Source organism: Xyrauchen texanus, chromosome 14 (genome assembly GCF_025860055.1).
Source record: "Xyrauchen texanus isolate HMW12.3.18 chromosome 14, RBS_HiC_50CHRs, whole genome shotgun sequence".
NCBI classification, from domain to species: domain Eukaryota; kingdom Metazoa; phylum Chordata; class Actinopteri; order Cypriniformes; family Catostomidae; genus Xyrauchen; species Xyrauchen texanus.
In genome coordinates, this window is record NC_068289.1 from 37,678,994 (window position 1) to 37,695,433 (window position 16,440).

Genomic DNA, 16,440 nt, shown 5'->3' on the forward strand with positions numbered 1-16,440 from the left:
AATCGAATTGCATTGAATTACAGGCCTTACAGCCCAATGGCTCTTCAGTGTTGGTGGTGTCCTCATCTTTATCACATAACGCAGTCAATAGAAGAGGCATCTCATCATGGAAGTGTGTGTGTGTGCGTGCGCGCATGCGTGTGTGTACTCACTGGCAAAGAGCTCACGGTTCTGAGCCAGTTTCTCTGCCTGTGTGTTGAGTTCATCGGTGGAGTTGATGCCTTTGTAGCGGTCAAAGTTCACGCAGGAGGAGAGGTTCAACATAAGCTGGGAGAGGGTGGTGATCTGTTCCATGATAAACTTGTTCTTATCCAACAGAACTGTTATGTTCGCTGTGCAGAGAGTAAAGGGTAGGGGGAACAAATCGGAATTTATGAATCGACTTCAGTTCAATTCATTGGGTTTGAGTCGGAATGACAGGAAAAGGAATTTACTTAAATACTGCAATATACTGCATGGATTGCGTATATCAAACTGTCGAGGTCAAACTTACAGAACTGGCTGAGTGTTGCTGTCATTTGTGCGACATCAATGCCAGTCTGGGTCTGAATAAAGTTTTGGATGAAGGGATTGCGCAGAGAGTTCTGTGTAGAGTAGTTTGATAAACAAGCAGTTAGTGTTTGTAACATTGAGAGGTTTACATGGTTGGCCTTTGTCTCGTCTTGTAGTTAGTATACCTGAAGCATTGGCAAGGTTTTAGTCAGTAGGTCAGCAGACTGCATCACATAGGATGATGACGCTATCCATTCAGCAGCATAAAGCTTCAGATCGCCAAACTGGTGCAGTGAAGAATTTGACTGCAGGAAATCAAGATAAGAGAATTGTTTCATTACAGTCAGATAACAAATGCTAAAGTGTATTTTTAGGACACCACAATATTTTTTTTTAGATATACAGTTACGGGACCTACTTCAAATGCAACTCATTCAATCAGAATTTACAACCTGAACGATTTGGAATGCAAAAAAAATTCTGTGTGTTTTGCCATTTAAACGCATGCAACAAGATTCTTATATCTCTTATATCTCAAATGGTAAAGCTTTGCCACTGGCAACAAGATCAAGGGTTCAAATCCCAGAAAAAAACATGCAGAGGTTGCATTAACTGAAAATTTTCCATCGTAAACCAAATTTTATAAACATTGACAGATATTTCAAAGCGCTATTCACCATGTTGATGGATAAAAGACAAGAAAGAAAACCATTTCAAGCTAGAGCATCATTTTAATCATTTTTATATGGTTATTTTTAACCAATTTTATACACTCTCTTTTTGTCTCTATGTGCGTGTGTGTGTGTGTGTGTGTGCGTGCGTGCGTGCGTGTGTGTGTGTGTGTGTGCAAGAGAAAGAGAAAGAGATCTCCACCAAGTAATGGTGAGAACAGGATTTTTTTAACGCAATAATCTAATAATGCGGAACGTTTCTTATCTGGTAAAAATTCAAACAAACATGTTGGAGAAAAATAGATCATGACGGAAAAGAGTGACAGAAATTGATGATTTGTCGCACAACCTTAGAATGCAATGTACAAATAAAACGCTTTGTTAAAGTGCATTGGATACAAGTATCTTCATTGAAAAATCTAAAATTGGTAGACAGTATAAATTCAGTCTATATGTCAATATTTATAGGATTTAAATCAATACCTTTCTCATGATTTCTCTAATCAGAGGTGTGTCTGGTGAGTACAGGACCTGTCCTAACAGCATGGGTTTGAGGAATGCCCATGCCACCGCACCCCCTGTGGTGTTCACCATATCCAAGTAGAGGTTCATACAGAAGGGACCTATACATTAGGACATATGCAGTATATTAATTATCTGAACTCCAAATGCCAGAAGTAGATTATGAAAGTTCATTATCATATTGCTGTATTGCAAATGTAGCTGTGCGCTAAGAAAATGCTTTCATACTGGCATCGTGAGGGATTTTGAACTTTTCAATGAGTTCTTCTCTCTTGTGGGCCTCCTGGACTGATGGATCAGTCTCAGCTGCGATGGGAAGTTTAGAGATGGCAAAAAGCGTAAGGATTCCGTTTTTGCACAAGGCTCGAGAGATGGTGGAGAAGGATGCTCTGCTAGACATGGTGGATCGCTTTCCTCTTACCAGCTAAAAAAGAAAGAGAAAATAAAAAGTTTGTGGCAGTGCTTGGTGGGATTACCAATTTTGCTGAAGTAGCAATGTTTAGGCTAAAGTGTGTAATTCCTGTGCCGCTAGCACCACCAAATGGAATTGCTAAATTTGTTTCCAAATTGCTTTCCCAAAAACTCCCCCAGTCAGCAATTGGTCGAAAAAAACACAGTCCTGGCCCAAACTATGTCACTGGTTGAGTCAATGTTGTGGTGTTGATGGTTGAGATGCCCAGACAAACAGAGAAATGTTTGATAGCACCTTATGCTGCATTCCATTCAACTCGGAAAGCCGGATTTTCCAACTTCCTACAAGGAAAAGTGCAATAGAACACCACTTGAAATCGGAATTCCAACTTGGAAGCTTGTGCGGAAACTTTCAATTTTTTCTAGATTTCGGCACCCAAGGACGTATACAAAGTACTTTGAACCAACTTGAATGGAATGCAGCATTAGACCTACAGTATTTAGGCTTTTTGGGGAAATCAATCTATGTAAATCTACAATTTATTTTGGGAGAACTCACGCTGTAGAACTCTTTGTTGGCCACCAGGTTAAGATCTGCTATGGCTGCCAGGTACTCCTGCAGTTTGTTCAGCGCAGGTACAAGCTTTTGTATAATATCCATCAGGAACTCAACCATCTTTATCATGAGTGCCACCAAATCCTGAATTTCTTTGGATAACATCAGCTGCAGGAAAATGATATAGACAAGAATAGAATACTACAACCTGGTAGGGGGAGGTGTTATGAACAAAATCTTACACAGTATCACAGTAACCGTTTGTAATCACAATACAGTTTTGAAGTATGAATATATATTTTTGCTAGAAACTGAAAAATTGCTTATATATTAAATAACCATGTGTAAATGACTATTTTTGGATAACCCAAATGAATTATATATATATATATATATATATATATATATATATATATATATATATATACACAGTTAAACTACAGCTACAGTAAAACTACTGCTATAAAATGACATTTTTTGACTCTGTATTCTGATTGGATGAGCTAAGGTTACAGTAAATGAGAAGAATCTACACAAATACATTATAGCATAAAAAGGGCATTATTATTTTGGATTCATAGCAATAGTAAGTTATGTTAAATTAAGTTACGTTTTTTTACCCTGAACAAAGCGGCCTTCGTATCCACGTGGCGAACCAGGAGAATTGCCATGCTGTACCATTCACTGTCTGACATATCACAGAAGGCGCTGAAGATCATCTGCTCAGTAGGGCCCAATCCCAGAGATGAGGGGTTTGAGCACTGATGCAGGTTTGCAAACCATGTCAAGATCTATGGTGAGAAAGGACAATCTGAGATTAATGCAAAAATGTTACTCTTTAAAAGTCTTCACATCATCCTAGAATGCTACAAGCTTGAGTTTTCAGGACATAAAATATAAGAGCTAAGCTTCAGAACTCTTTCAATACTGTTTAAAAAGCATCCCAGGTGGCAATTTATGAAGCTGGTTGAGATAATGCCCAGAGTGTGCAGAGCTGTAATAGATAGACAAAGGGCGGCAACTTTAAAGGGATAGTTCACCCAAAAATTTAATTTCTCTCATCATTTACTCACCCTCATGCCATCCCAGATGTGTATGACTTTTTTTCTTCTGCAGATCACACGCAAAGATTTTAGAAGAATATTTCAGCTCTGTAGCTCCATACAATACAAATGAATTGACCAGACCTTTTCAAGCTCCAAAAATCACATAATGGCCACATAAAAGTAATCAATATGATTTCAGTGGTTAAATCTGTCTTCAGAACATTCATTTTCTGAAAGTGGAAGTGAAAGTGGAGTTCCCTATCAAAAAGCTACACTTTGATTCTGCGCTGATTTAGTGCTTTGGGAACGTCTTGGCAACAAGATCACGCAACACGTCAATGAAATTGAATTTATAGCCTCTGCTGGTGACATCATTAAATGCACCTGTAGCAGGGCTATAAATAGATACTTTCTACTTTCCTCTGTTAGGAGTTAGAACTGTTAGGCAATGCGCAGGAACCTTTCTATATTCTTTAAATCCACTGTCTATGTCTGCTTTAGTCAGCACGGAGAGACACTTATGGCTCAATTTGTCGGGCATCAGAGATAAGGACAAAGTTTTCCTTCTCGATGCCCCGGTTTCGCCTTCTGGCTTATATGGTGATGCTATGAATGTAGTTATCACCAGGTTCCAGGAGGTAAAAAGTCACGAGGAAGCCTTCGGGCAATTCCTTTCTCGCCGCACTTAGGGGGAGGGGCCGTTGGCCACCCAGACCTGCCCCGGTCCTTCTAGATGGGAGGCTCAAAAACAAAGCATGGCGAATCGTGCTCCCCCTCGTAAAGACTGGGGGCCAGTTCATCGCCCTCAGCAGCACCCAAAACAAGACCTCAGGGCATTTATTTCGAAAAAGAAAAAAACCCTGACGGTTTTGCACCCAGCCTTGTGGGGGTAGCCCCCCCTTGGGACGGGTCAAGTGAAACATCCACCTGTACCCTCCCGTTACCCCCACGAAACTGCTCCATTCCCGCCACCTCTGGTGTTTCGGGAGTTAGCGGTTTCCAGCTAAATGTTGGGTGTTCCGTTGCTTCCTGCCATAGTCCAGGACAAGGGACACTCGACATCCCCTCAATAGGAAGTGTCAGAATTGATACCCATCTCAGAGAACCTGGCAGCGTGGAAACTACTTCCAGGTGTTTCTATGTGAGTCTTAAGAACAGTAGAAAAAGATTACAGAATTACATTTTTTCACGGTCCTCCGTGTTTCAACGATGGGGCTACCGTGAACCCGGAAAAATTATGTCTATCCTTCAGACTTATGTCCACCGCACTAGCCAGTGGCGTAAGTCAGGGCAACTATCATTTGCCATGGGGGCCACAACAAGGGACGGCTGCCACCAATCAGACAATGTCACATTGGGTGAGGGATGCTATTGCCCTGGCCTATGAGGCGCGCGGTCAAGCTTTGCCAGTAGAGATCAGGGCTCACTCTACCAGAGGGGTCGCCTCCTCTAAAGCCTTGGTTAAAGGTGTTCCTCTGCAACATGTTTGTAATGCGGCGGGCTAGTCCTCTCCACACACATTCATAAGATTCTATAGTTTGGATGTTCATGCCACTCCGGGCTCTTATGTCCTTTAGTCAACATCACAAGCTCATGTCTGAGAACTCTTTCGCTCTTGTGAGCACAACTACACAACCGAAAGGGGTCCGGACACCCACATCCAATGATGTCACCAGCAGAGGCTATATATTCTAGTCAATTTAATTGACGTGTTGCACACATATTCACAGCCGGTCACTCCTAAAGACGTTCCCAAAGCGCTAAATCAGCGCAGCATCTCGTTCCGCTTTTATCAGGGAACAGGGGTTTCATTTAAGTAACCTGAGATGATTTATTGTAAAAAATGATTGACATTTTTATCTGTTTCTCACAGGTGAAAGTGATTTCATCAGTTCAAAAGACATATATTAAACCACTGGAGTCATATGGATTATTTTTAAGCTCCCTTTATGTGATTTTTGGAGCTTCAAAGGTCTAGCCACCATTAACTTGCATTGAAAGGACCTACATTTACATTTATGCATTTGGCAGATGCTTTTATCCAAAGCGACTTACAGAGCCCTTATTACAGGGACAATCCCCCTGGAGCAACCTGAAGTTAAGTGCCTTGCTCAAGGACACAATGGTGGTGGCTGTGGGGCTTGAACCAGCATCCTTCTGATTACCAGATTACCAGTTATGTGCTTTAGACGACTACACCACCACTACAGAGCTGAGATATTCTTTCAAAATCTTAATTTGTGTTCAGCAGAACAAATAAAGTCATACACATCTGGGATGGCATGAGGGTGAGTAAAAATTTTTGTCACTTCGCAATTCCCACCATCTGTATGACTTCACTGTTATTACAAGAAGTGGAAAATAGAAATAAAAATGCATAGGTGAGTCCAATTTCTTTATATGCATAGAACTTTCATAAAGCAGCTTTATGAATAATAGTGCTCTACATCCCTCAATCAGCAAGCCAAAGGCGACAATGACAAGAAAAACTCCATAAGATGCTTAGGTAGGACCAAGGGATGTGAGGAAACAAGAGCCTCCTCTGGCTGAGGGGATGGGAAATGACAACAAAGAGTGTCATTCAATTTATTTTTGTCTCTCTCCTGTTTTCCTGTATCTACCTCACACTGTGTGAAACCATCATTTTTTGTGCACATCTTTTGAGAGCAGACTTGATGTATGCATTGGGGACAGAGTTGTGCTGTACCTGCATGTTGCTGCTGGGTAGAGGGGACTCCAGCAGAGCCCGAATAGTGAGAGGGGGGAGGCTGGTGTACTGCTCAACATCCTGAACAAACAGGGTAGTGTTTTTCAGCAGCACTGAAAGTTCCACTTCAGCTGTCAAAATGCAATACAAAAGACAATTGAGGGACCAGGCATGCACACATCATAGGGGTTGAAAAATATTGATTGGACCACCATCTGACGGCTGCAAAGCATAGATGTTTCTGCTGTTCTTATGCCGGAAGAGACTGTGGTACACACCTGGAGATGTCATACTGATGTTAAGAGTTCTCAGAGTTTTGATGTCGAAGCCAACAAATTGAGAGAGGACTGAGGTCCTAAACAAAAGAGAAGACAACAAAAAGTAATCTTTGACATTAAATTTCAAGAAGTTCTTAAAGCTTTAATAATGATTTATAACCGTTTTAATAATCATTTATGTTTGTTTGTGCAGTCAATGTAAATTGCCTTTGCAATCCATTTTACTTTCGTAATCTCGTACTTTCGTATTTTAGAGAGAAACAAGATCTTCAACAAAAAATATATGTATGGTGAGGTACATTAATTGGATCATGAAAAGTGGGTGTTACAAAACAGAATGGATTCAGGTGGTTGAAGGGGAGAGGTTGAAAAGAAAGAGGGATTTGTGACGTCAACTGAAAAGGAAAGTCGTTTCAGAGGCAGAGCAAGTTATTACGTTTTGATGAAAAACTACAAAACCAAATTATTATTTTTTTTGATGATGTTGATGAATCAGGCTCAAAAAGAACATACAGTATATTAAGAAAGTAAACAGGGTACATTTTGATTTCATTTTGACCTAAAAAAAAATGTCACATTGAAGGTAATTTTAAAAAGCAATACCAGTCCACTTCAATGTTGTAAGTGCTGGGGTCTCCAACAAATGTCTGGAAAATCAGTTCATAGATGTCAACGCTTTTGTTCACCACGTTGGTTGTGAGCACATGGAGAGCCTGAAATGTGGGGACAATGGTGCCACATAGCAGCCTAGGTCTGAGAGACAGAGCCTGGCTGATCATCTGCATAGAGGCCATATTTTCCAGAGCACAAACCTACAACATTAAGAAAACAACTCACAGTAAAACTTACAGTCCAGAGAGCTGGAAATCGAATAAACTAAAATGTAAACTGCTTTTCACTGATTGTTCCTATCCTCTGCATATCTTATTTGTTATTCTCTGCACCATATTTGCTTATGACACATGCAAAAGCTAACGCCATATAACCTGGCATGCAGCACATAAAGTCACCATTTATCAAAAGCTCAAATTAGATCTGAGTGCTGCAGTGGACAGGAAGACATTAGTTAGCCACTTTAATTTTGTCCTGTTTCTCAAACAAAACTAACTCGGACATAAAATATGGACCACTTTTATGATAATTTTATGATGATCTTTTGCCCATTTTGGAGCTTGACAACCATGGTCACAACAAACTATCATTGTATGGAAAAGTGGAGTGTACATTCTTCAGAATTTCTCATTTTGTTTACAGCAGAACATATAATTGCATTCAGGATTGAAACAACAATGTGTGAGAAAATAACGTTTGGATTAACTATTCATTTAATGAAGCTCAATTTGCATCTTAACCATCAATACTCTCACCTGAGTCAACAGGTGGTCCAGTATCAGACCCGAACTGTCATTCATCCAATTGGCTGATCCAAATTCAAAGACACTGTTTAGCACTTGCAGTAGAAGATTCAGATTTTCTGCAGAGAGATGAGAAAAATAAGGAAAGGGAATACAAAAATCAGCTTTCACAGGAAAGAAACTTAAATTCCCCACAGGCATCATAACTTCAACCTAACTACATTTTCAGGACAGACTCACAGTGAAGCAAGCAGCAAATGATCTAGCAAAGAATTCTCCCTTAGAAAAGAGACATTTATAGGCTTAATGGCGTTGTGTGCTGATTTAGATCTGACAGCTCCTACAGAACATCTGAAACACCTCCAGCTATTAAAAAAGTCTGACACTTATGTGGAAATTAAATGCTCAACAAGTCATCGTCATTATTAAAGGATACTAGCAAACATAAAGCAAACGGAAAGGCTTAACGAGTGACTTATCAATGAAAATGAAAGTGTGCTTCAGACAAGGGGCATGAATAAACTGTGTAACTTCAAAGAAACAACAAATGGTGCATCCTGGAGCATAGCAGGATGATATATTTAAGCAAACTCAAAAAATGACTGGGCTAATAAATACTGGGGATCACCAACAGTTGAGCAAGGAGGTAAAACGTAAGGGGAAAAAATTATAAAATAAAATTTAAACAGCAGAGGCTGAAAAAGTGATTCTACTGCGGGAATGGGATTTAATAAGGTGCAGAAAGACTTTCTAATATAGTCTGGCCACATGCCTCCTGGCAGAACAATGAAAAAGCAGACTTTAAATATATTGTTTGTGGAACTGCTATGAAAACTCACCAATCTTTATATTGACAAGCACATAAAGCAACATATATTGTTTTATAGCGAGAGTATAAAAGTAATTTATGGGAGAATCGGGGGTCTGAAATATTTACAGTGCATAACACATACATATTTTTCCTGAGATAAACAAATGTAAATTATAAATAGAGATAATTATGAATTCACACAGCAGAATGCAAAATATTCATATGCATTATATACAACTGTGGGTATCTATTCAGCATAAGAGATCATGGAAATAAAGACCTTGAATGAACAATGTTATAGGTCAGAAACTTTTCTCAGTTGATTTATGTACCTTGAGATTCATTGGCCAAACTTCTCATGATGGTCTTTATAAGAGAAGAATACTGAAGATCATCTGGAAGACCGTTTGCGACATTTGCCAGCAGTAAAGGCAGCCTAAGTAAACATAAAGAAGTTTAATTAACTAACCAAAACTTATTCTTTATCATTTTTACTGGGTTCAACTTAATCATATTGTTCTACAATTCAACATGTTCATTTATATTCATAACCCCAAAAGTGTGTCGTGAAACGTATTTCTTTGATGAACTTAGCATTTACTGTATTCAGGCTAAACTTCATGGTGGCTGAAAACATGAGAGCAAAGTAAAAGGCTTACAATTAGCAAGAAGAAAATGGCACAGTTATGAGCTCATAACAAACCTTTTGAAAATACCAGCATTGCTGGTAACCAGCATAATGTTGTATTTTTGGATGGTGGTTTAGTGGTGTCCCCACATGGCTTCTTACTATCTTAACCACTAAGAGCTCCATGGTCAACCAACTTATACAGAAAGTCCATGTTAGTTGGCCGTTTTTCTGGTCCACCAGCTAGAGCAGCACCAGACTAGCAAAAACCAGCCTTAACCAACATGGAAAATTGGAAACAGCATGATATTTTTTTCAGAAGGGGAAGACCTTATATAAACTTACTTGTCTGTCCAATTTGTGTCATTCATCAGAAACAGATCCCCAATATTCATGCTTGCAGTCCCCAACACCTTCTGGGTGAGATTCAACTCCATGCTGTTCTCGCCCATCGAGATAAATTTACGGATGGTGTTCAGCAGCTGTAGAGTAATGTCAGCTGTTTGCTTATGAGGGCTTTTATCCCCTTGGAGGATCATTAGGATTGTCTTCATGTTCTGTTCCAGGTCACCAATAATGCTGCCTGAGGTGTTGGTGTTAACGTTTGGCACATTGGCCAGAGGTCCACTGAGAGAATTAACTATCTGAGATACAACTCTCTCTACATTACCAAAGGAGCTGGTGTCATTAAGGACAGAGGATATTGCCTCCATGAGGTAGAGTGTGATATTGAGGTATTGTCTTCCTTCAACAGGCATTACTGAGTATAGAGATTGCACAGCCTCGCTCAGAGAATCCACCACTTGTGATACTTGGATAGGAGAATCGGTTAACTTGAGGCCCTGAAAAAGACTCATGGACACTTGATTGGACATGGTCATCAAAATGTAAACAAGACCATCTGGAGTCATTTGTGTGGATGTCGGATCATAAGTTATGTTTAGAGAGGCAAGGAGAGACCATGTAACCTGCTGGGAGATTTCCGGGAAGTGTGGTGTGATTTCCGCAGTACTGGATACACTGGAGAGGGCAGTTAAAAGAGGAGATTTGATTGAATAGAGGTAGACATGCATTTCTTTGGGGAGAACAAAGACCATTTGATTAAATGTCTGGTTTAGCAGCATCTCTTTCTCTGCGTTACTGCTCAGGCTGTAGTTGTACATGGAGAGGTTGAACAATACATGGGTGGCTATGGCACTGCTAAGGAGGAGAGGACGGGTGACCTCTTGCATGGATTGTCCATTTGGAAGCGTTGTGATATTTGAGAGGGCAAGAACATGGTTAAGAGAGTTAGAAATCATGTTGGTTGAAATCAGAACTTGCTCTGTATCTATAGAGTATGCCTTGAGCAATGCAAAGGCTTGCAGCATTTGTCCAGATATTTTTAAATACATTGCTACTTCTCCAGAGAGGAGTGAGGCAAAAGCTTCGGCTGTTTGATCCACAGCCATCAAATATGATCCTACGGTTATTTGTGACCCATTATTGTAAAATGAACCAATTATGTTTTCAAGAATATCAGTGATCTGACGGCTGGTGTCATTGACTTCCTTAATGTTCTTGGTGAGGATGCTATTGAGGGTAGTGAGGAACTCAATTGCAGGGCTGGTGCCATTTTCTTGCTGTGAGACAATGTTTGACACTGAGGCTTGAAGTTGTTGGGCCATGTGCTCAATTGTTTGCGCAATGTTCAGAGATGGCTGCTCGGAAAGCAGCATGGCCATGTCAACTGTTCTTCCTAGGCTCTCTGCCAGCTTTTCTATTTTATCTAGGGCCACCAGACTCCATCCTTCATTGACAATGTCCATAACCATCTTCAACGACTCCTGTCCATTGTTCGGAAGTGTCAAGTAGGACAGCACCTTCAGAGCTGTATCAATGGTTTCCTCCTGACTTGAATATGCTTTAGTGTCTCTCAACAGACCTTTTAGGATGACCGCCAGGTCTGGATTGGCAAAGAAAATGTGGATGGTCTCCAAAATTTCAGTCTGGGTAGGTGGAATAGAAAGAATTTCAAGTAAGGCTTGGTAATCGATGTCAAGAATGTCAAGGAAGTCATCAACTGGCTCCCTTATCACACTATGTGTGAGCCTTCTGGTGTTTCTGGTATTAGACAAAAGATCTTGTAGGTTGTGTCCTTGAGCCAGCTGTATTTGAAGAGGGTTTAGATATTGCTCCACTGGGGCAAATAAGTCTCTGGTATGTTTGATTTGTCTCAGCATATACAAAAAGTTCCCAGCAAGGTCGATAAACGTGTCAGAGAAGCATTTCAGTGGAGGTGTCATCCCGGTTAGGGTTGGCAGAACTTGCCTAACTGTCTCATACAACTTGAGCAACATTTCCGACACAAAATTGATTCCCGTATCTTCAGTAGTGCTGAGCCAGTTTACAAATTCAATTGTTTTCCACACAATGCCACTTGAATCTTCCAAATAATTAACATGTTCCATTATTCCATACAGTGTGGGCCAGTCCTGCAGCAATCCCATTTCAATTATTTGTTGGATCACTTCTTTTATAATACTGTCAATTGTGGTTCCATTGGGGTTCAAAAACATTTCTCCACTGAGGATATAATTAATGTACTCCTGTGTAAAGTTCATTCCAGTAAGGACAATTTCTAGAGCCTGCTTAATCATCTGAGGGTTTCCAGTTGAGTTCTGGAGAAGACTGCCACTCTGTAGGATGTATTCCATGGTTTTTCCAATTGCCTCGATGTATGGCTCTATCCATGGCGCCTCTGTTTTGATTTCCTCCAGAGCCATTTGTACAGTGGACATGCTGATGAACGAGAACGAAGTTAGAATTGCACAACAACAAAAAATAAATATTTAACCATACAAATGGCTCTTTAAAGGATATATGTGCAATTTCTGCAACACTAAAATCACTATATTGCAAAAGTAATGAGTATATTCAAACAGTTTTCCCAAACACTCTGCCAGTCTGCCATTGGTCCAAAAATGTTGTCCCTCCCTAAACTCATCCCGTTGGTTGAACCAGTGTCAGGCTGGTCAGGATGCCCAAACAAACAGTGCAATTTCTGAAAGTACCATAGAGCTAGTGTTTACATTTATCAGGGGAATTTACGAATGGCTTTGCATATTAAACTGGTATATGATGAAGTACTTCAACATAAAAAAAATGACACAAAACATTTTCATCCACAGACCTGCCCCTCTCTGGACATTCGGAGTAACTTCTAGAGACTGTTTTGTGTGAAAATCCAAGAAAATCAGCAGTTACAGAAATACTCAAACCAGCCTGTCTTGCACCAACAATCATCCATGCGATTATTTAATCAGCCAATAGTGTGGCAGCAGTGCAGCGCGTAAAAGCATGCAGATAAAGGCCAGGAGCTTCTGTTAATGTTCACATCAACCATCAGAATGGGGAGAAATGTGTTCTCAGTGATTTGGACAGTGGCATGATTGTTGGTTCTAAATGGGCTAGTTTGAGTATTTCTTTAACTGCTAATCTCCTGAGATTTTCATGCACAACAGTCTCTAGGATTTACTCAGAATGGTGCCAAAAACAAAAAACATCCAGTGAGTGGCAGTTCTGTGGACGGAAATGCCTTGTTGATGAGAGAGGTCAACAGAGAATGGCCAGACTGGTTCGAACTGACTAAGTCTACGTTAACTCAGATAACCGCTCTGTACAATTGTGGTGAGAAGAATAGCATCTCAGAATGCTATTCTGAGATGCAGATTGGCGCTCTTTTGGCGGCACGGGGGGACCTACAAATACAGCAGGTGGTTTTAATGTTGTGGCTGATCAGTGTGTGTGTGTATATATATATATATATATATATATATATATATATATATATATATATACATAATGTCTATATTAATATATTTAATGTACACTGTACTTTGTTTAAAACTGAACTACATATATTTTAAAATCTTATACACTGCAAAACACTGGTCTTTAATTCATCTCGATTTTTTTCTCCATTTCAGTGGGCACTCACAATATATTAACAGATCTGTATAGTTCAAATACACTTGGAGCATTTACATCATGGTCAATGATCTACAGTGAGCGTAAAAATGTTCCTGCAGTCATTCATGACTGATTTGCCCAGATATGGGGAAATGCATAATTTGATTCCTATCAGTAGTCAATTCATTACAATGATGAGCACATAAAGCAGAATCAATTAAAGAGCAGGGAGACATAGATAACAGAATTACAGAAACTATTTTATCTGCTCAAACCTGTTTGGTAGTCTAACTGAATACTTAAAATTTAATGTAAATGTAATTACTCTTAATACAAATTGTATTTACTCAGTTTGTTTGCATGGATGCTACCCCTGGTCCTTACGGGTAATAACTGCAAATCCCTCAGCAAATTTGAGAATATATTTCTGTAATATAATCTGATGCATGATAATGTTGATGTATTATAGGAACACTAGCGCCACTTGCTTTTGTTATTGGCAGTCCTTTCAAGCTGCACTGACTCAATAAACCACAGAGTGTGTATGTTCTAAAAGATCTTACTCATTTATAACAGAGCAGTTTTTTGCTGTCATTTAATATGACTCAGGTCAAGTATCACTGTGTTACTTCCTGCAAAAATTACAAAATAATTTTTTCACCTGTGATACAAATGCAGCTGGAAGAGCTGGACATTCCAGTCACCCTGGTTTGTTAATTCTGCCACAGAAAGGTTGGACAGCATTGATGTGTAGTGCAAAAGGACTTCTGTTAGCTGTTCACTAGAAATGGTATAATTCAGATGCACCCAGTATAGAGACTCCAGAGACTGAACAACCATAGCTGCGGTGTCATTTATCCACAGAGTGTCCATCTCCATGCCCTGTTTAAAGCAGGAACAGCAAATATATTAGAAACAAATAGGGAAATGAGATGATACAAATGAGAAACATTTCAGTCAATTGTTTCCAAAATTTTGTCCGGTAGTGTGTATGACACACATATATAATGTACTTTTGTGTGTTTGGTGATCATTTGATTTTAAAATCTGTCAAATTGAGATTTCATTTTTATTGTAATCAATTCTACTGAAGTATTTGACATATATGTTTCTATAAGGGTAGAAAATAAATATGTCCTTATACAAGTAAAAAAAAATGCCCCTGAAATTTGCATCCAATGGGCAAATAATATAATTATTTCTTACACGCAAACTTATTGTCTCACCGTCATATTGTGGGCTGTTGTATTTTCTCCTGGTTTATTGAAGGCTGCTATGACTGGCTGTAGGTTGACTTTACACCACAAAGCCATGCTGGCCTCACTTATTCCAGCAGCTTCTCTCACATCCAGCCATATCTGAAGCACCTTGCTGCAGTTCAGGTCCTGACCCTCCAAACCAGCCTAATGAGATAAAATAATTAACATGTGCTGGTCGAACATAATGTTATAGAATAGCGAGAAACAGGACGGCAATAAAACAAAAGCTGTTTAGGCAAAGCAATGTTATCCTATAATATCAGAGACTAAAAATTCAGGGTCATTGTGAGCATGGGACAAGTGAAAAAGCAGTCCTTGACCCAGTGAGGGGCCCGACTAAGTGTTCCATTTACAAAATTAAGTATTTTAAGTGATAATGAAAATGTATTTCCTGTATTACTTAAAATAGGTTGTACTATTAAGTTAACATCTATGGTACAAAATTAACACTCACCAAGCACCAAATGTGTGTAAAAATTGGTTACTTGCTAATTGGCTGGCAACCTACGGTGCAACATAATATACAGTTTCAATGAAATTGTTGGAATGATAATATTCCCCATTTAAATTAGACATACAAAACATCTACTAAAGAACATTTATTCTGTGCATTATGCGTTCTCTGACAACTTCTTCCTCAGTGGAAAATGTATCATAGCTAATCTATGACTCTAAAAATCAGTGTGGCGACATCTATGTGAAATATTGCAAGCATTTAGCCACAAATAGGAGGAGCAAAATCACAACACATTCTCTTAACATTTTTGTGTCAGGTGCAGCAGTTTCACTTATAGACATAAACTGGCTTTTCTTGTATGATCCCGCGAGTGATACAGCTGAAAAATATGATATATTATAAAAATTATATATGATTCCCCCCACACACACACACACCTCACCCCCGACGTGGACACTGGTGGTCCCAGTCGGTTGACACATTTTCACTCTTTTTTGGGAGAAAACCGAAAAAAAAAAGGGAAAAGGCATGACTGGGCTATCCTGCCCCTATTCATTTTTTTTGGGCAGTAGACTTGTCCCTGAAGGGCAGTTCGACACTCATAACAGCGTTGGGGGAGGTTATGTGTCGGCCTTGTGCGCTGGCTACTAGGCACACAGTAGTCTGTCCGTCTCGCACCGCCAGTTCACGTAGCACAGTTCAGCTAGTTGTGGCGTTTTTGTAGGGGACCCCTAGTGTCACTTCATCAACACAACGTAGAGTGAGTGACAGATAGGGAACGTCCTGGTTACTTCTGTAACCTCCGTTCCCTGATGGAAGGAATGAGACGTTGTGTCCCTCCTGCCACAACGCTGGACTACCCGCTTAAATGGCTGGGAACTCCTCTCTCAGATCCTGAATGAGCGGTTCGTACGCCAGCTCCTTTATACCCGTTTGTTCAGGGGAGTGGCATGCAAATACCACTAGCCAATTCCCACTGGCTTTTTATCAAAGATCAGAGGTGTATCGGGCTCCCAAGAGTGACCTCTAGTTTCACTTCATTGACACAATGTCTCGTTCCCTGGAGGTTACAGAAGTAACCAGGATGTTTCATGGCCATAAAGAAATATTTATGGCAGATTAATGTACTAAATTCACTCACTATTGAAAGGTAAGTTTGTTTTGTTCCCTGACCAAATGTACTCTTTGGGCCCGAGGGAGGGAGCCCACACATAACAATTCTGTTTCTGGCCCCTTGACTTGAAGGAATGGCATTGCATTGTGTGATCATTGATACTCTCCTAAACAAAGCATTCA

General features: G+C 39.9%; 1 protein-coding gene across 1 annotated transcript in view; it reads right to left on the reverse strand.

The window, feature by feature from the left end:
* The window catches only part of LOC127655416 (glucosylceramide transporter ABCA12-like), a 49,568-nt gene extending 39,119 nt beyond the window's left edge, over positions 1-10,449 (reverse strand). The window contains exons 1-13 of the mRNA XM_052143246.1: positions 9,823-10,449; positions 9,182-9,285; positions 8,051-8,157; positions 7,287-7,495; positions 6,684-6,760; positions 6,406-6,536; positions 3,273-3,443; positions 2,656-2,820; positions 1,914-2,109; positions 1,647-1,786; positions 678-797; positions 494-584; positions 153-332 (exon numbers count right to left, since the gene is read on the reverse strand). Of these exons, the coding sequence (XP_051999206.1) occupies positions 153-332; positions 494-584; positions 678-797; positions 1,647-1,786; positions 1,914-2,109; positions 2,656-2,820; positions 3,273-3,443; positions 6,406-6,536; positions 6,684-6,760; positions 7,287-7,495; positions 8,051-8,157; positions 9,182-9,285; positions 9,823-10,388 (2,257 nt within the window). The 5' untranslated portion in view covers positions 10,389-10,449. The remainder of the gene's footprint in view (positions 1-152; positions 333-493; positions 585-677; positions 798-1,646; positions 1,787-1,913; positions 2,110-2,655; positions 2,821-3,272; positions 3,444-6,405; positions 6,537-6,683; positions 6,761-7,286; positions 7,496-8,050; positions 8,158-9,181; positions 9,286-9,822) is intronic.
* Between the last annotated feature and the right edge of the window lie 5,991 nt (positions 10,450-16,440).